Source organism: Astyanax mexicanus, chromosome 8 (assembly GCF_023375975.1).
Source record: "Astyanax mexicanus isolate ESR-SI-001 chromosome 8, AstMex3_surface, whole genome shotgun sequence".
Classification (NCBI taxonomy): Eukaryota; Metazoa; Chordata; class Actinopteri; order Characiformes; family Acestrorhamphidae; genus Astyanax; species Astyanax mexicanus.
Window position 1 is genome coordinate 30,143,971 of NC_064415.1, and position 18,282 is coordinate 30,162,252.

The 18,282-nt window shown below is 39.3% G+C and overlaps 1 protein-coding gene across 5 annotated transcripts in view; it reads left to right on the top strand.

Moving 5' to 3' along the window:
- The window catches only part of LOC103039837 (nuclear factor 1 B-type), a 112,339-nt gene extending 95,667 nt beyond the window's left edge, over positions 1-16,672 (top strand). For 4 of the 5 annotated variants that reach the window (XM_049481897.1, XM_049481899.1, XM_049481898.1 and 1 more), the window contains exons 11-12: positions 3,865-3,944; positions 10,284-16,672. In XM_049481897.1, the coding sequence (XP_049337854.1) occupies positions 3,865-3,944; positions 10,284-10,410 (207 nt within the window). In that variant the 3' untranslated portion in view covers positions 10,411-16,672. The remainder of the gene's footprint in view (positions 1-3,864; positions 3,945-10,283) is intronic. The other variant, XM_049481901.1, reaches the window with a different exon arrangement.
- Positions 16,673-18,282: the final 1,610 nt, after the last annotated feature.

Consider the following 18,282-nt stretch of genomic DNA (forward strand, 5'->3'; position numbering starts at 1 on the left):
CATTCCATCAAACTCAATTTCTGCTTGATTAATGTTAATTGAAATAAAGAAATACGTTTTTTCACTGGCAAAAAGTAACATAGGGCTTCTGATGATTAGTATAACATTCAAATAGAGGTTTGTAGGTTTCAGAATCCCCCTCAACCCCTAATTAACAAAATGCTCAATCCGAAAGGTAAATTATTCTCAACATAAACATTCATTACATGTTATTAGTCTTCTCATACACGTTGCCATGGATGAAAAGGCGTTGCTCTTATATATGTGAAGGCCACTGCTATTGGCGACTTGACAACTGTTTGAGCGTACCTCATTTACAATAACCATCTGTGCACATGAGGGCCTTATAGCGGCAGCGGGAAACATTGGCCCAGTTCACCACTTATGATTTGTAGCCTGGGGTCCCACGTTTAATCTGCGTATACTATCCCACAAGCCTGTCATCGCCGGTGACGCATGTGACATACGAGGTGGGGGCTATACATGCATGTTACTTATGACACACGGGAAGAAGCACAGGCTTTAAAGGGGCGGCTCTGGGACTGCAGCTATTACGGATAATGGACGGTTTCCTCTGATAAGCCCAGGCTCCAGAGGAGCTCTTAAACACTGCTTATGTAATCCATCCAGAGAGGAGATGTTAAGGAAGTTAGATGGGGTCATGACCTTTTAAAGTGTCTCCATGACAACCCACGTATTGTAAAACAGGTTGGATTTTGGGAGACGAACTTGCTCTTATAAGTCCTTGTACGGCACATTACGGATAAATGACCTATCCGTGATCCACCCACAAAAATTAGCCACATTTTTTGAATAGTCTCGTAAATTCTGCTACTTAAACCTGATCACATGTCACATGTGTGTGTTCTATCAGAGTATATACATAAATTTATCACAGTCTTTATACAAGGTCATGCTTCAATGCTACCAATTGCCGCTGTTCGCTGTAACAACATATTCCAGATCCGTTGGCTTATATTTTATGCTGGAAACCTTGCAGTCCTTTTGACTGCTCTAAACAAAGCTTGCTATAGTTTCTCATTTAAATGAATAGGATTTTTAACCAACCTTCTGTAAAATGGATCCAACCTGCTTACAGTTGCTATGAAAGAACGTATGAAGTATCTGTGAATTTGTATATAGAAATGTGACTCAAAACGTCTCTAACGTTTGCTTCAGTGATTTATCCGTAAAAAGGCAGACAGGACAGAACAGGTTGAGTGACAAAATTGACAGACAGACAAGCAGATGGTCATTGTGTCTGACTGCTACAATGGCATTTCTGTTCAGCCATTTTACCACATTTGGTAAAATAACAGATGAATTCACACATGTAAGCACGAACACACACACACACATATACACACATGTACACAAAAACCCAACACCTGCTCCAGACTGAGACCCCTGTGTAAAGTGTTTGTGAAAACACCAGTGAAGAGAAGATTTCATTAGCCGTCCTCCCTAAGGGCCCCCTGTACCCCCTTTTCACTCTCTCGCTGTCTTTTTCCATCCTGGGAAAAAGCCTATAGTCTCACGTCTGGGACTGATCGCTGATCAAAATCTTATTTGGCTTTATCTAATGTTAGCACGCTTATCTAGCCTCCACACACAGCTGTTCACTAGCGCTAACTTGGCTAGTGTGCTGACGCCACCACAGTGCACCTCTGTGATCTAGCGGTGATGTGGACAGATGGCACTAAACTCCAGAAGCAGCCGGGGCGCTGAGCATCATCTGAAAGCCCGCTAGCACTGGGTGCCTAATTGCTGACCCTGAGCTTGGGTATTTGGTCGTTTGGTCATGCTGTTGTTATTTACTTGAAGCTGGCGAATGCGAGTGACATTTGGACAAGCTGTCCCTCAGTAAGTGAGAGAAAACTTGATGCGGCATTTAGAGCAGTGTTGAGTTTAAATCCTCTGAAAGTTAAATTAAATTTCTGGTCAGCAAAATCTTTTTTGTTTTTAAGAAACAAATAAATACAAAGTCCAAATTGCTATGCCAGAAATCATAGGCTGTAAATAGATTCAATGAGACATGGCAGAAGTTATGGGACACTAGTCCCATGTTCCTTGACATTTGGCATGTCAGTGTAATATCTTGCAACAGACCTCAAATGAACTTTTCTTCACTATTATCCAGGGCATACAGCCTTGAACTTGAACTGAAGTTTATGCCTCAACGCTAATCGCCACACTTCTGAGCCCTTTCACCACATATTGTGTGTGTCTGTTTTTTTAGTGTGTGGGGGTCGACCAAAACAGGACGGAGAAATACCCGCCACTGAAACAGTCTGATAGCTGACCTCGACTTTGACCCAAAGCCATTGTTTTCTGGCTACAAACAGACTCAAACATACACACACACATACACACACAAGTTGGCAGTTCCACTGATGGAGGTGGATATCCGCACACTAACAGTGTGAAACTGAGGCAAGAACAGAATGACAAGAAAAATGCTTCACCTAGCTTTGTGTACTTTACTACAATTTTAAGTGAAACTACATACTAATAATTTGGATTAGTGAGTTTCATATATTCAGACTAAATAGGACGTTCTACCACAGCTGCCCCATCCGCTATATTTTCTCTATTAGCTCTTCGGTTTGTACTGTATCAGTGATTTACACTGGCAACCACCATGACTGCGCTTCTGCGCTAGCAGTAAAATTCCAATAAGTTCCTGTCCAACGCAAGTGCTGGTGCTCGCTCTACTAATTTATGTGGCTTTCACTCAGGGAAATGGATATTTTAGCCACCTGAGCCTCTCTGGGTCAGCGCTAAAGCATCTTTGAAGTAAATATAGGAAATCAATTATTCACCTTCTCAGATTTATTGCGATGGAAATTGATTCAGTTTGGAAAATGGTACAGGTGCTTTCCAGAAATGGCGAGCTCTATTGACTGAGAATAAGTGGCACTGAATATTCAGAGAGTGAGTCTTGATTAAAGCTTGTAAATAGGCTGTACTGCAGTACGGCAGGCAGAAAGGGACGCAATATTTTCCGCCATGCATTAGCGAAATGGAAAGTTCGATGAAGTGTCAACTTCTGCCTTTGTTGCAGTCATTGCAGAGATGTGTTTGTATATATGTGTGTGTGTGTGTGTGTGTGTGAGCTAGCAGGGATATTTCATTCTGTTTGTAGACCACATTACGATACGTTTGAGCTCACCCCAGTCTCATTCATACTACAGTCTTGGTGCGTGTGTGTGTACGAGTGAGTGTGTATAATCATGCATTCATATTCATTCTTTTCCTTCATCCACACTCATGTTTACTATGTTTAGTCTTTGCATCATACTTTTAGAGGTTAGCAAAAAAGCAGGGGCACAAAGTAACATATCTGACACCGATGGGCTCCACACAGCATGACCATGCTTCATTCAACCCATCTGCTTTGAACAAGTCTAACAGCAGCTTAGATGACAAAACGCATGCACCAGATGGAATGCATGTCCCTGTTCCCATACAGAAGTGTTTTGGCTCAGATGAATGATATCCATGTGACCCACAGCCCCTAGTTTTGTAAACTAACCTCTTCTGTTTTTGCTTCCATAACAGTTATTAATTACTCCACTAATGTTGTTGCATGCTACATATAACATTTGCTCTTTGTACATTTAGGTTTTTCATGCAAGTTTTTTTAGGAAACTGATTAAGCCTGATGTTGTTACTAAAAAGCAGTTTAACCATTTAATTTAAGAATCCTGATTAAATAAGTCAAGTAGCCTAAACAAAGTGTAATTTATAGTATACAATATGGAACTGGGCAGACTGCTCCTGGCCTTGTTGCATGCTAAATGTGTGTGTGTTAGTACCGTTGTGCTGGCCCCGTTGTCTGACTGAGAGGTGTTTGATTGACAGCTGAGGATTTGTGACTGGCCCGTGAATCAAAACGTCAGGTCTTATGGCTCAGAGGAGGCTTTGGGGATTTCTTGGCAAAGGTAAACGTTTCCTTTATTTTCAAACACATCTCTCCATCAAGTCTCTCCTGTGTTGTCTTTTTTTCGTTCTTTCTTTGCTTCTTCCTTCCTTCCTTCCTTCCTTCCTTCCTTCCTTCCTTCATTCCATCTTTTCTTTTTTTCTTTCTTTACTTCATTCTTTTTCTTTCTTTCTTCACAACCTGTCTTTGTAGTGGTGCAAAGCTCTTCATGACCTTTCCAAGTCAAACGGCTTTATGCATGCTCCACCCACAAATGCATTTATTCTTCAATTCAGAGTAATTGCTGTAAAGTTGGATAAACTTTACAGAACACGGTCAAAACTTCTGATCAACCCAATGAGAACTAAAGTTGCTCCAAGTTTTTGAGTTTAATTTCACTGCTGAACAGAACTGTGTTTTTGTAGATTACAATAAGGACTAATGTTGCCCTGTAGCAAAGTTAAAGAGTTAAATTACACTGCTGAACAAATCTGTGTTGTAGCTCATTGAACTAGACAAATTGGAAATGAGAAGAATATTCACATCCAACAAACACATACAAAATAAATACATAACAGAAGTTAATTTTATTTGTTTTGGCAGTTGTAGGTAGAAGTGTCTATTTTGGTTCAGTGTTTTGCAAAACCATTTGTGGATGAGCATTGGCAAGTCAGTTCAGCACTTACCTACTGTTTTATATATTTTTTTGTGCACACATATTTTTTTCTATTTTACTATGCACAAACTTAGTGCCTAGTAGTAGATCATTAGCAATAATTAAAATATTGAAAATGTAAAACATAAGCCAGTTTCTCATTATTTAACATTTTAAACATTTACAAGTTAATGCTAATAGCTGCTATCTGTACACTACACAGCAAGCTTTTTGGAAATCACGGGGTCTAGCTAGTGGAGGTGTCATTGATAAAGATTTCTGACAACAGTTTCTTTGACTTTACAAAACAGTTCTTTGATCTTTCAGCAGACATTATTGTAGAGCAGTTTGCTATATTGTTGAAATGTAATGAACTGGAATGTTCTTATTGTCTAAAGATATACCAAAATGCACAGCAGGGCTCAAAAAAAAGAGAAAAAAATATTTAACAATGTTAAAGAAAATATTTAACATTGATGTGTACATTCACATATTTTTTTTTTTTTTGGAAAGGGCAGTGTTTGATTTTGTTTAACTGGAAGAGGCTGTGTGACTTAGCAGTTTTGTTCAGGAGCCAAATGTAGGTCATGTCCTTACTGTATTATGGAGCCGTGCCCATTTTGGACAGCAAGAAGTGGGTGCCAGAGACATGACTTGAGAATTTACTCCGTTGTTGGAACTCTAAATCACCTCCTTATGAGTCTTTGTCCAATCTAACACATGTATACGTGCCAAAATCCTTTAAGAACTCTTTGAACTCTTTTGAAGATTGTGTGTGTGTGTGTGTGTCTGCAACAAGTTTTTCCTCTCTGTTCTTTCACCAACTCTCTCGGTTGATTAGTCTACAGGAATGAGGACATGGAATTCCTAGAAAAAAATCTTCTAGTGAAATTCCCATGTATGAGAGCATTGGTGGTTAATACTTGCATTTCTCAAGAACAACAAGAGTAACAACAGTTGGTGCTAATGGGAAATAGCAGAACTCTGAACGTACTCTGAATGACGAGGATCTGTTATGAGCTTAGCAAAAGCAGCAGGCTGCATTGTTCTAAAGGTTAGCTTAGATTTTCTGAGCCCTGACAACCTTAGTATGTAGCTCTTCTGTGTTTTATTACCTCCTAATGAGATAATCCTCTCAGGCCATATTGCAATGAATTTCATACATGAGCAAAAAGGCTCTAAACAAATCTAGAAATTTCAGGGTATTTTTGCAATAACCTTTTATTGGCGATATGCCTAAACTCTGAAAATGTTATTACTTTCAAGAATTGGCTACTACCACAAAATACATGTTAAATGTTTTATTTTAAGATTCAAGTTTTTTTTATGTTGCGTCACAGAGTGCAGGTGTACATGTGAGTGAAACATTTGGGTGCAGATTCCCACCAATGTGCAGAGAACAATATTTACAAGAAAAATAATCAAATAAAATACAATATGAAATAAAATATACAGATAGCTTTACAGTATAAACAATACACACAGTACACTCAATAACAATACACATAATAAATTACACTATATACAAATATTTCGCAGACATATGTTAAGTAAGACTAATAAGAATAAGTAAATATACGATGCTATGTAGATATGCAGATATATATCTGCAGATATATCTCTATATCTGAGTGTGTGTGTGGAAGTGAGGAAATATTTAGTATAACAGTATCATTATGCATCCCTATAATATTATATATAACAGCTTGTTAGGATTTTAATTGGAGCTGGTCACTATGTATTTGAATTCCCATAGAGTTCTAGCTAGTATGGATACACTAATATTGAAAGTGTCGTCTTATACCAATTGCTTATGTTTATTATATACAGTGTCCTTCATTTATTCATCTTAATTGAGGTCAAATGTTTGATTCATATCACCCAGAACTAATATGTAGTAAATAAATATTGCACAAGTTGTACAAAGTGACGTGAACTATGGAGGCTAACATATTTAAAGAAGGATCACATAGGGCATTCATATGTCTAATAACCAACATCATGAATCATTTGGGCCTTTTGCCATTTCCTTTACAACATACCTCTATTCATACTGGAGTCAGTTAATACACCCCATCATTCATTTTTTCACTTCTACGACTTGAATTGTTACATTTCCCATCACCTTGACCTTTTGTAGTTGGGCTTATTTTAGGTTTCCTCCTTGAGCCATTCTTTCTCCTCCAACATGGTGGACACTTGTCTGTCTTGCACACCCTCTCTTTCTCTCTTTTTATTTTCCAAAGGAGCTTTCTCATTTTTTTCCCTCTCTGCATGGCAGTGCTGGAAAAAAACCCTTGCTCAGCATTTCCTCTCAGCACTTATTCTGTGGTGTGGCGGAGTGGCATTGAGCACGCTCGAGCTTCCGCTGTGGTCGCCACAGTTACTGAGCCATTTTCTCCAACCCCATTTTTGTAGCTTTCGAAAGGGGCAGTTGAGAAATGCATTCCATCACAGGCATGCTATTTTACAGTTAATGTTTTGTAGCATTTTTGGAGGACTTTGCTGCTGGATTGTGTAAAACCAGCTTTGCTATAATATTTTTCTTTAAACAGAAAATGGTTTGACATAGACGGAGGCTAACATAGTTTGCAAGCTGGGCCTCGGGTGATTGGACCGCTGTATGTAAATGTAATTTGTTGCTTGCATGCGGACGAGGCTGCTTTGGCGGAGAACCGCGCACGTCGGCCCATGGCTCAGCCCAAATTGAATTGCAGCCAGTCTTGCTCATTGCCATCCTGGAGGAAATGGGGTCAGCAATCCATTAAGATGCCATTAGATAATCTAATTTAGGCCCTGATCCCCAAATGAAGCATGCTGTAAGCTTGCCACTACAGCCAAGTGGACTTTGGAGGGAAGAAGAGCAGGATGGGCTAACGGATAGCGAAGAGGGCTCTGCGACAGTGCAGAATTTGATAAGGGACACGAAGCGTGAGGAATGTTGTTTGTTCCCCGTTTCCCTTCTCTCCCTCCTCTATAACCCCCTGTAACCCCCTCGTGGACGGGAGCTGTCACATCTTAAGCTGTCTGGTATCCAGGGGAAACCAGACATTAGGTAATGCCAGACTGAACTTGAAATTGTTAAAGAAGGGGTGGCACCCCACTAGACCCAGCGATCAATCGGCCAGGAGACGGCACTAATGGCGCTGTGCAAAGGGTCGAGGCTGGGCTCTGGGGCAGAGATCCACAGGAGGACTGAGGAGCTGAGGACCATCTGCACCGCCCAGAAAGTAATCCATTACTGCTGCGCTCTCCTGTGTTGCTGTGGAGTGAGTGGTATGTAACAAAGAGAGAGTGAGATAGAGAGAGAGAGAGAGACAGACAGAAAGAAAGGGATAAAAAGCCAGCTTAAAATCTAAAGCCAAGTCGCTGCAGAGTGTTTCCCTCCTCTGAGCTCTCTTTGTTCAGCAAGGTAAGAAAAACTTAATCTCTCCTTTCCTGTCAGATGATTTCTGGCAGGTCAGGGAGAGAAAGAAGTACAGAAGAGTACAGAAGAAGGATGATCATAGAGCAAATATGGTGAGGGTCAAGAGAAGTAGAAAAAAACTCACTGAAAAAAAATGTCAACTGGAATGCACATAATACGAAAAAATTACATTTAAAATAAGTTTTGCTTTTTTTTTTTTACCTATATTTTGCATTTAACATGATTGGTTTGACCAGTGTTGATTTAATATATTTATTAACAGTTATTTTTCCCCCTTCCTTTTCCATAGAGATAAACTCATGTGAAGCAATGCAGTTTTTCCTTTCTTTTATTTCCCTCCTTAATTCATTCTCTCTTTGTTCTCTGCTTCCAGTCTGTTTTCCCCAGCCTTCCTTTCACTCTGCTTCTATCCCATGCTTTGTAAAGTGCGACCGTGTTTGTGTCGCTGGAATCATAAACTTTGGCTCTATTGTTTTAAGTGAAGTCTCAGCCCCCTTAGCTGTGGGTGATTTGTATAAAATGCAGACTGAATCATTAGCTGCATTCATGTCCACAGTCAGGCGTGTCACTCCAGGCAGCCAGGGGAAGAATAAAGTCAGTGTTCTACATCCGCTGAGTCCCTGTCGCCTTCACCAGCCATCAGCCTGAGACCCCTCATGTCCTCTTTGGAAAACAAACAAACCCCCCAAAGAAAGCTCCTTTAAACCCTCCACACCCCCACCCTCCAGCTGATCAACTGAAGCTATGCACCTGCATCTCAGAGGTCTCAGGGAAAAGTCGCTCAGCCTCTTCTGTTTACTGTTGCCTTCCTTCAAACAACCCACTATGCCCTTTTTTGCCCACCACCGCCCACACCCAGCCATTTCTGTGTCTTTTTTTCCTCTTTTTTATGTGGGGGGGAGTAAAAGAGAAGAAGAAAAATAACAAAGAGGTGGCTGTGTGCACTGGGCACTGTTGAAAGAAGCAGGAGCACGGTCTGTAATCTGCAAACAGAAAGCGCTGATTGTGCGAGACAGGTATTTAAGAGCGAGAGGGAGACGGAAAAGAAGGAGGAGGAGGTGGTGGGGGGGTAGTGGTTTCTGGCCTGCCTAATTATTCGACACATGTACGTACCATTCAGACCCCCGCTGTCCTCCCCCCAGGGAACAACATGGTGTTTGTGCACCCCGGCGCTTTCGCATTCAAGGCCTGCGCCGCCGCTCGCAATTAACAGTCTTGTGTTGTTGTGCGGCTAGCATGCTAGCCGAATGCGGATGGGAAAGTACGGTACACAATCAGCCCCTGACTTAACCCTATTGATCAGAGAGTGGGTGTCAGCCCCCGGGGGGTTGAGATGGGTGCAGGCGCTCTGAAAAAATAAGGGGGGGGGGGACTCCCCTTCTCCTTATCCATCCACTCACTGTGGAAGCTTTGTTTCTACGGGTTTCCTGTGCCCCGGTGCTATCCATGATTAGTGTAGGGAGGGTGAGGGGGGTGCAATGAAGCCCTTCAGACAGACTGTGGGAAAAAATGGAAACCCATAATTAAATTAAAGTTTACAATCAAGCAGCATTATTTGCTCAGTAAGATTTGCTTTGTTCAGTAGATTTGTTCCGTAATCATAGCCTGCATGTAGACAATACCTGTAATTAACACTGCCTTAGGACTTATTAAGAACAGAAATGTTAAAATGTAGGTTAAATTTGGAATGAAGCAAATGATTTTTATCCTTGCTCTCATGGTATACAGCAGAGGTATAAAGGATTTCATATTATCTTCAGTTGAACCAGATGGAGGTTTGTGAGTCTGGCCTGCACAATATGCACAGAATTCCATATTTTAACCTTGCCCATTATCATGAACCCATCTGGGTGGAATCAGATTTAGTACACCTGAGATTTGGTCTAACTGGTTACAACATGTACAATCCTTCATCTATGATGTCATTAGTTGTTAATCTTTTTTGCATATTGCTATGTTCTTAGAAATCTCCATTGCAGAGATCAGTATCATAACAATAGCAAAAGTGATATATTATGCAACTCCGTTATCTAATCTTGCAATTTCCTGAAGTATTTCAATATAGACATGAATCATAATCTTGTTAGTCATATGATGTGCTTGACTCAGTTTATATTTATTTCACAGACTGGCCTATTTACAAGTAAGAATAATGAGTAAATTTGAAATAATTCTTTCACATGGTTTGTTAATCCTAATTTGTTTTTACCCCAGGTTTTGGCGTGTTTAGTATGTTTGCTTCATTGTATTTAATCCGTCTTTCTCTTTTTTATTAACAGTGGTACCTGGGCGAGCTTAATTCCATTCCAAGTGTCGAACGGGACTCAGATTCTGCCAACAAATGTCCAGAATTACAGCATAAACATCATTGGTGAGCCCCTTCTCCAGGCAGAGACAAGCAACTGACCGAGCCGGGCCGAGCCTAGACTCTGGAGTGACAGGTCCGTGGACAAACCAGCAAGCAGCACTTATACAATCGCCATTGACTTTTGTCCCTCCCACTGAAGGACTTTGACCTAGAACAGAAGAGTGGGCTGGGTCAAAGCTGGCACGAGCCTCTCCATGCCAGTCAGTCATTGTGTGAGGAGGCCCCTCAACTGACATACTGTGATATTTACCATAAAAAAAAATTAGATGCCTTAATGTTTTTGCATGACACGCTAGTCTCTTGTAGTGTTTTCTCTCATTCTTACGTCACAATTTCTAGTCTTGATTTATGAGCAGGTGTAGAAAGAGAGGCACACAAGGGCTGGCTGGCTGGACGTTTTGGGAAAACAGGCTCCAATTCTGACAAACGCATCAAACTAAGCTCAGACGTTTCATAACATAATCATAGGAACGATTTTTAGCAATTCTGATCTTTCTGTTGTTATTTTTTATTTTTTTACCCTCTAAATTTATCATTTTCTGTGATTGAAAGTCACCTTCTGGTATCTGTAATCTTGTCAATCTTAGATTTGTATTTCCTTTAAAGGTAAATATTACCTTTACTCTCTTAAGAGTTAAGAACTCTTAACTTTTTTCAGTGAAAGAAAAAGACCTGTATTAATAGGTTAGAAAAACAACCCCATTCATTTTTTGACATATTCTAGAAAGGATTTTCAGAAAATGAAAAAAAGAAAATATCTCATATGAGGCAAGTGCAATTTAAATGATTTTTTTACTGAAGGGAAGCTATCATAGTCTGTCTGCCCTAGGACTCTAAAGGAAAGGGGAGTAAAAGTTTTTACTAAACTTTTAAATCATGAAATACAATTTAAAATTGCATCCTCGAATATGAAAATGGGGGATAGTTGAGGGTGGAAAGGCGTGATTGACAGTGAACGTTTACCTGAGCAGAACTGAACACGAACAAAACAGCACTTATCTTGAGCCGTACCCAGCACTCGGGTAGCTATTGTTTAATTTATTTTGTGAAATGGCAAACAGAAACTTAAAAAGGTGAAAAGACACAGATATACCGCGTGTATAAAATGGCTTATTTTGATGTAGTACCCACCAATTTAGTGTGCATTTTCATTTGGGCCATTAGCTTATAAAGCTACTGTTTACAATGTGATATTACAAGAAACATGAGGAACGCAGGCTGGTGAAGTAATTTAAGAGTAAATGTGTGTGCTTGCGTGCGTGTGTGCGTGCGTGTGTGTGTGTGTGTGTTATGTTGTAAAATCTGCACTCAGTTTAACACTAACCTGCAGGGTGAGGCTAGGTCTCATGGTGCTTCTTTTATGCCCAGTTTGGTGGATCCCAAGAGTTGCAGTCCCATCAATCCGCAATTGTTCACGGCAGTCCCAATGCCATCGCCTCTCCAATCAGATATATTTATATAACTAATCTTTCCAATAATGTTAATTTGCACGAAGATATATAGTCCACATTACGTGCCTTGCCTTTGAATATAGACATCACTACACTTGTTTTTGCTGCATTTATTACCGTTTTAGAAAAAAAATAACATTTTTATGATAAGAAATATTTTGTACTCTGGATGAAATTGTGACATTGTTGATTTTTAGCTCCATTTACTACTTTATCTCACATTTACAGTGCATATCAAGGCTGTGTATAGTTGCCGTTCTAAAGTTTATAATCAACCAGCATTATTTTTCAGTATTTTGGTGTTGTTTTATTTTTTGTTTTTCATCTTCCAGTCATTATTGGGGAGGGAGGGGTCCAGAATTATACAAATTATGCAATACCAAGTTTTGCCTATGTAGGTAGTGCTTTTAGCTATGTCGATTATTAGAAGCTAGTAAGGAGATACAGATAGTGTAAACATTTATTTTGTTGATGTTGTCATGGTTAATGTTGTTGTCATTGTTGATGTTGTTGTTGTTGTTGTTATTTTCTTTTTTTTATTGACCAAAGTGGGAACTGCTGTCTATGCAGTGTATGACAAGGTCGTTTCTTTTTTTCTTCCTTTTTTTCCCTTTTTTTTCTTTTGAGTGTACTGAAAGATGGAAAGGTGCTTGTAAGGGTTGTTTTGTTTCGTATTCTCTGTGAGGGGATTAATTATTTTTCTACACTTTGTAGCATGTCTGCAAAGAATGCACCATTTGGTCTAATACGGCTGCAAAGTCACTGATCTGTCTACTGTGACTAACCAACACTTTCTTTAATCTTCACACCTGGGGTGCTAGCCTGACTCCTGGAAGAAGCTCATTTTCACAGAAGAGAAAGCTTGGCTTGAGAATGACAATCAGCTATGAAATCCGGAGCATCGCTTAGATCAATCAGATTTATCTGCAGATTGACCTTTATGCAATGAGGACATTAAGTTTTATTCATGCACTACACATGGTTACCTGTTAATTCTTTCATCAGACACTGATCTGACATCATTTAACATAATGCACAACATCTATCTATCATATATATTGTCGGTTCTGTCTTGAAAGCTATGAAGAGTATGTCAAGCATTGCTTCTGCATAAGTAGCAATATGCAATTTCAAAGTAGATGCCTTACATTTTTACTAAAAAAAAAAAAAGAAAAAGTGAAAAAAGTGACTTGTTATAAAATGCGTTACAATCACCACGCTGTCCTGCGTGATTAAACTCTCTCACAATCAGAAAAAAATGACTTTGCTATTCTTTATTGTTTTGCTATCTTGGAGATATTCCCAGTTGTAGCCTTATCGAGATGTCAGTCAGGCTCGGGGACACCGTATTAGCTCATTATCTATATTTTCTGTTCTCTTTGTGATAAGCTGTGGACTTCAGAGGAAGAGCCTTATCTGTTCCCCATTTGGTCTGGAGGACCAAGATATCTCACTGCAGATTAAACGTTTAGCACTTATACAGCACATAGGCAATCATCCACCTATAGTGTCCTTTCAATTTAACACTGAAGTCTAAAACTCTGTAACTCAGGCATAATGCTACATGGGGCATTATCAGCATCAGTTGTTAGGTTTGCTTTCAAGACGACTACGACATTATCAGATTTACACTACGTTCCTGCTGTTTGCACTTAAGCCCAACTACCAGCCAATCATGCATCCTTCATCATTAAAACCAGTCCTCAGAACAAGAAACACAAATTCAAAAAAATATTAAAAGTAAATAAACTCAAGTCAAGCTCGATCTCTCCTCCTTCTCAACCATTGCTCATTTAAATTTAGAGACATATAAAAGTAAATAATAGAAAATATTAAAAATGAAGCCACCCTGTTTTATGTGCACTGCTCTGCCTTTTCTTTTCCTTAGGATTTGAAAAAAAAACATGTAAGTGCTTTGCAGCCTTTTGGCCATTGGCTATGCCACTGAAGTGCATTTCCCCTAGAGTGATGGGAGTGTCAGGGTCGTTGTATTGTTTTTGTGGTCTTAGGTGCGTTCAAAACGGTGAAGAAGGCTGTGGGTGAGGGCCATTATGATGGCCGAGGTAATAGCAATAGTCTTTTGGTAGTAGTCCTTAGGGGTTGAAATCTGCTCTGGCAGCTCTGTGAAATTTGTTTGTGTTGGTGCGATGTGTGTGTGTGTGTGTGTGTGTGTGTGTGTGTGTGAGTATGTATGTATGAGTGTGAGTGCGAGTGTGTAAAGCTGACTCTGACACTACGAGATATGAGCAAGTGAGGATCTTTCTATTGAAATGCCTGCCTTGTAGACAAAAGTTTGTACACTGTAAACTTTTTTCTTTATCATTGTTTATAAAAAGCAAACCTTTAAAAAAAAAGAAAAAATAAGACAATGAATTTGATGCCCAACATTTTTTATTAATTATTATTGTAAAAATAGGCTACAAGTTGAGATACAGCTCTAGCTGCCCATTAAATAAGAGAATTAGAGCGATTGTGTAATTTTATTTGTTTTGGTTTAATTTTCGTTTTGTTTTACTTAAAAAGTGGAGGTGAATTCCTATGTGGGACTGTAAATGTTTTAAAGAAAACAATGAAGGTCTTTTGTTGTGTTTTGTGTAGATTAACTTGGATTTTTGGAGACATTTCATAAATGTTCAGAGTGTCGTTTTTGTTAGTGTGGACATAGAGTGCGTGTGACGTGATAATGTGATCTCAAAAATGGGAAGAGAACTAATGATAAAGTCATGTTGGCTAGGGTCGCGTTTTGTTGTTTTACGGTAGATTACGGAAATCCCCGTCACTTTAAAACGCCGCCTGATTTGAGTCTGCCAACAGTGAGTACCAGGGTAATGTTGTTAAAGACATCATATATTGTTCTGCTGTCTTGTGCAAAAGAAAGCATGTTACCCCCCACCCCACCCCCCACCTTCCCCCTCATTGCTAGAAGCTTACCCACAATGCAGTGCACATCTTGAGTTCTGATAATGCTGACTCTTAGGCTTGTTCGTTCATAGTGTTTACATGTGCCCCAATGGGGGCAGTGATCGCCATGCTAAGATAAGTGCTAGTCATATTCATCGTGTTGTATTTAGGGGCGGTACTGAGAGATGTAAAGCTCTCAGAAGGCTTCGTGCGGCTCTGTAGACATCCCGTTATGTCGTCATCGCTGAGGAGAATTTGACAAACAGCATTTGCACTTTCCACAGTTCCCACTACCCGTTTCATTGGTGCGCCGTTTGAATGTGCTCTATTTAGCCTGAGCGGTTACATCTAGTCTGACTGAGTATCGTCATGGTAGCTCATAACACTTCCCCCTTCACGACAGTATACAGTGTTATGAGGTTTATCAGGGGAGTTATGGTCAATTTCTACCCTTTTTTTCTTGTGTTTTAGTAGTGATTTTTAGTCATTTCTTCTTTTTCAAAGGGCTGATCCTTTTTTTGTTTTAATCAGTTTATTAGTGAACGAATTTTTCATAGCATTACACGTATTACATTACATGAGAGAATGGCCTGGTAACGTTGAGTATTACACTTGGTATCAGTTCTGAAAGCCATGCTCATGGACATTGAGAAGCCCACAAGTATTTTCCTTATGCAAGGAGGGCTGGTGGCACTCATGTAATATCTGTCTTTAGTTCACCTGAATGTGGATCACTGCAGGAAAAAAGGCAAGAGGACCTTTTAAGTCCATTTCTACATTTCCATGTACATTATTAGGGCATTTTCAGTGGCATGAATGAACATCAGGTCGACATAAACAGGAACGTTTTAAGAAACCAGCATATTATGAGACGTTTACCAAAAAAAAAGATAAAAAAGATAAAAAAAAAATTATATATATATATACAGTATACAGTATATATGTTAAGCAGTGCCTGTTCCAGCTCAGAGTCTCAGTGGACTTCCTGTTGTAAATAAAATAAGAAAAAAAAAAAACACTGATTGAGATTTCTTTGGGGAAATGAATAAAATAAAAATGAATAAAAATTCACAAATACAACTTCAGTCAAAACAGAATGTGTGGGATGCCTCTTCCTGTATTTTTAACTTTTTTTTTTACCCCCCTGGGTTTTATGTGATGTGTCCTTTTTAAGCGTTTTTGTGATTTGTTCATTTTCGAATTTTAGTCATATTGGATGGAGTGCCCTGGTCTCTCGATATTTCTTTGAGGAGATTAAATGAGTAGTTGGGCAGTGTGTTTCTTTAGATTGTCAATGCTACACTTAGTACTACAGTAGATGATGGAAAAAAATGTCAATTGAAATAAAAAAAAAAAAAAATGATGCTTGCCAGCTCCACAGCAGGGTTTATTTCGTTTGAGTCTTGTGGCACTTTTACACCCTCTGCAAAACAAATGGCATTTTCACACATGGATTTGTGACATGGCAACAACAGCAACAAGTGTTTTTAAAGGTTGTATCAGCCTCTAGTGATTGTAGTAACAACGCAGTTGTATGAAATGTAAGGCAATGTAAGTTCATGAATGTACGTCATAGACTTTTCCATACATTTGTGTTTCATTCACAGTTCAGGAAATGCAGGTATCCTTCAAGAAGCTGTATAGCGAAGGCCTTGTTTTTCAGCTGTTTTGATTTCTTCAGTTCTTCAGGTTTTTTTTTTGTTTGTTGTTTTGATTTTTTTCAGTTTTCACAGCGAAACAGTAGGCACTGCCTTCAAGCTAGTTGCATCTGGGGGCTAAAATTGCCACAAGATTAAAAATGAGTGTAAATAGCGCTTGACTTTTTTGTGATTGTTACTGTTATATCCAGCCTATACTGCTAGCAGCTGTTTTTACTGCAGTCAATTACTGGAAGTGGATATATTTCCTATGCAAAACTGTTTAAACAATAAAATGAGCTATGCTACAACGCTAAGTGTTCTTTTGTCTTTTGTGTCATTTGGTCTGTGATTTTTTTTATTGTAGGATCACTACTGTTTAACACTGTTTCTTTTCTGTTTATTTTTTTTTTTCTGAAAACATCTGTGCTAAAGGTTTGAAAAGAAAGCAGTTGCGCTGACGGGTTGACGTCAGTATACTGTGGAGAATTCAGAAACCTCCCAAAAGTGAAAAGATGTACATTTATTTTGTGATGAATAGAAATGACCCTAATAATCTTATATCAAATAAAGTCTTTTTTAATTTTTCCAAGTTTTAAATTACAACAAAACTGTCTAAAAAAACTGTCTTGTACATTTTTTTGGGAAATGCAGATATTATAACATTATAGCTATTGAGAGTGCACCAGAACCAGGAAGTGGCAGAATTTCACACTGAGGCACTGTGATCACTTTTGATTCAGCTGTGAGAATGTTCAAATGTGTGTTATTTAGGACTCGGGCTGTGAAGTAAGAAGAAAGAACCGCAGCGGCGACTTTGTGTCCAAGCAGGATTCGCACATACCAAGTTTGGAGTAGCTGAAAATACCCACCACTGTGTCTGCGAGATAAGCCAGCAGCTCTGCTGGCTGCACTTGGTGGCATAGGACGCCTCTTTATAATCCCGCGCTCCGCTCAGGGCTGCAAAGAGTTGATTATGTTCAGGCCTCGATGGGTGCCATGTTGGACTAACATGAAAACCGTGTTCCTCCTGAACCCTTATCAATTAGGCCGAAACCAACACCTGGCTGTGGGCACAAAACAACTTCGCTTTGGCCATAAAACAAAACAATATGGTGCTATGCTGATATAAAATTACCCCAATACATAATAGTTATCATTATGCCATTTATCAAAATTGGCCAGTTAAGTAAACATCTGGCTTCAATAGGGAGGTGAAAGTCTGTAGGGTTTTGGCTCTTCATGTGTCCTACATATTTTCCAGGACTTTTTTTCCTCCTACACTAAGACCTGCTGTTGGTGATTTGATGAAGTTATGTGCTGTACATGGTGAACCGGGCCGAATATGTTTTCGTGGGGCATCTGGAGAGGGGGCACTGTGTGTGATTGCCTTGTTTTGGATAGGGCTGCTGAAAGCTGACTAAAGTGGGCCTGCTTGTGGAGCGAGCTGCCTGCCCAGAGAGAGATCAGGAATCTGCAGAGCGGAGCAGAGGGACATGGCTTCAACTGAGTATGTTATTCTTACACCACCACTTACTATCAGTAAGCACTGATCATTGTTTTTAATAATGTTTAAAGAATAAAATAACTAATGTGTAAATTGCAGAATGTTCCTATTTGACATATGTTCAGCAGTACAGTACAGACAAAAAAAATCATGTATTTAATAAAAAAATTACAGCATCTTTAGAAATCCTAAGAAATCATGTCCAGGAATTGTATGTACAGAATATTACTAATAATACATTCTAGTTACAGTATGTGAGTGAGAAATATATGTAGGCACCCGCATATTGACAAAATTAAACATGATAAAATATGTTAAATAAGTTATCATCTTATCTTCCTGGGTAGGTTTATGGAGCATCCAAATCCCATTTTGTAAACCTGTAAAACTGCACTTCTCAATTTATTTATCAAC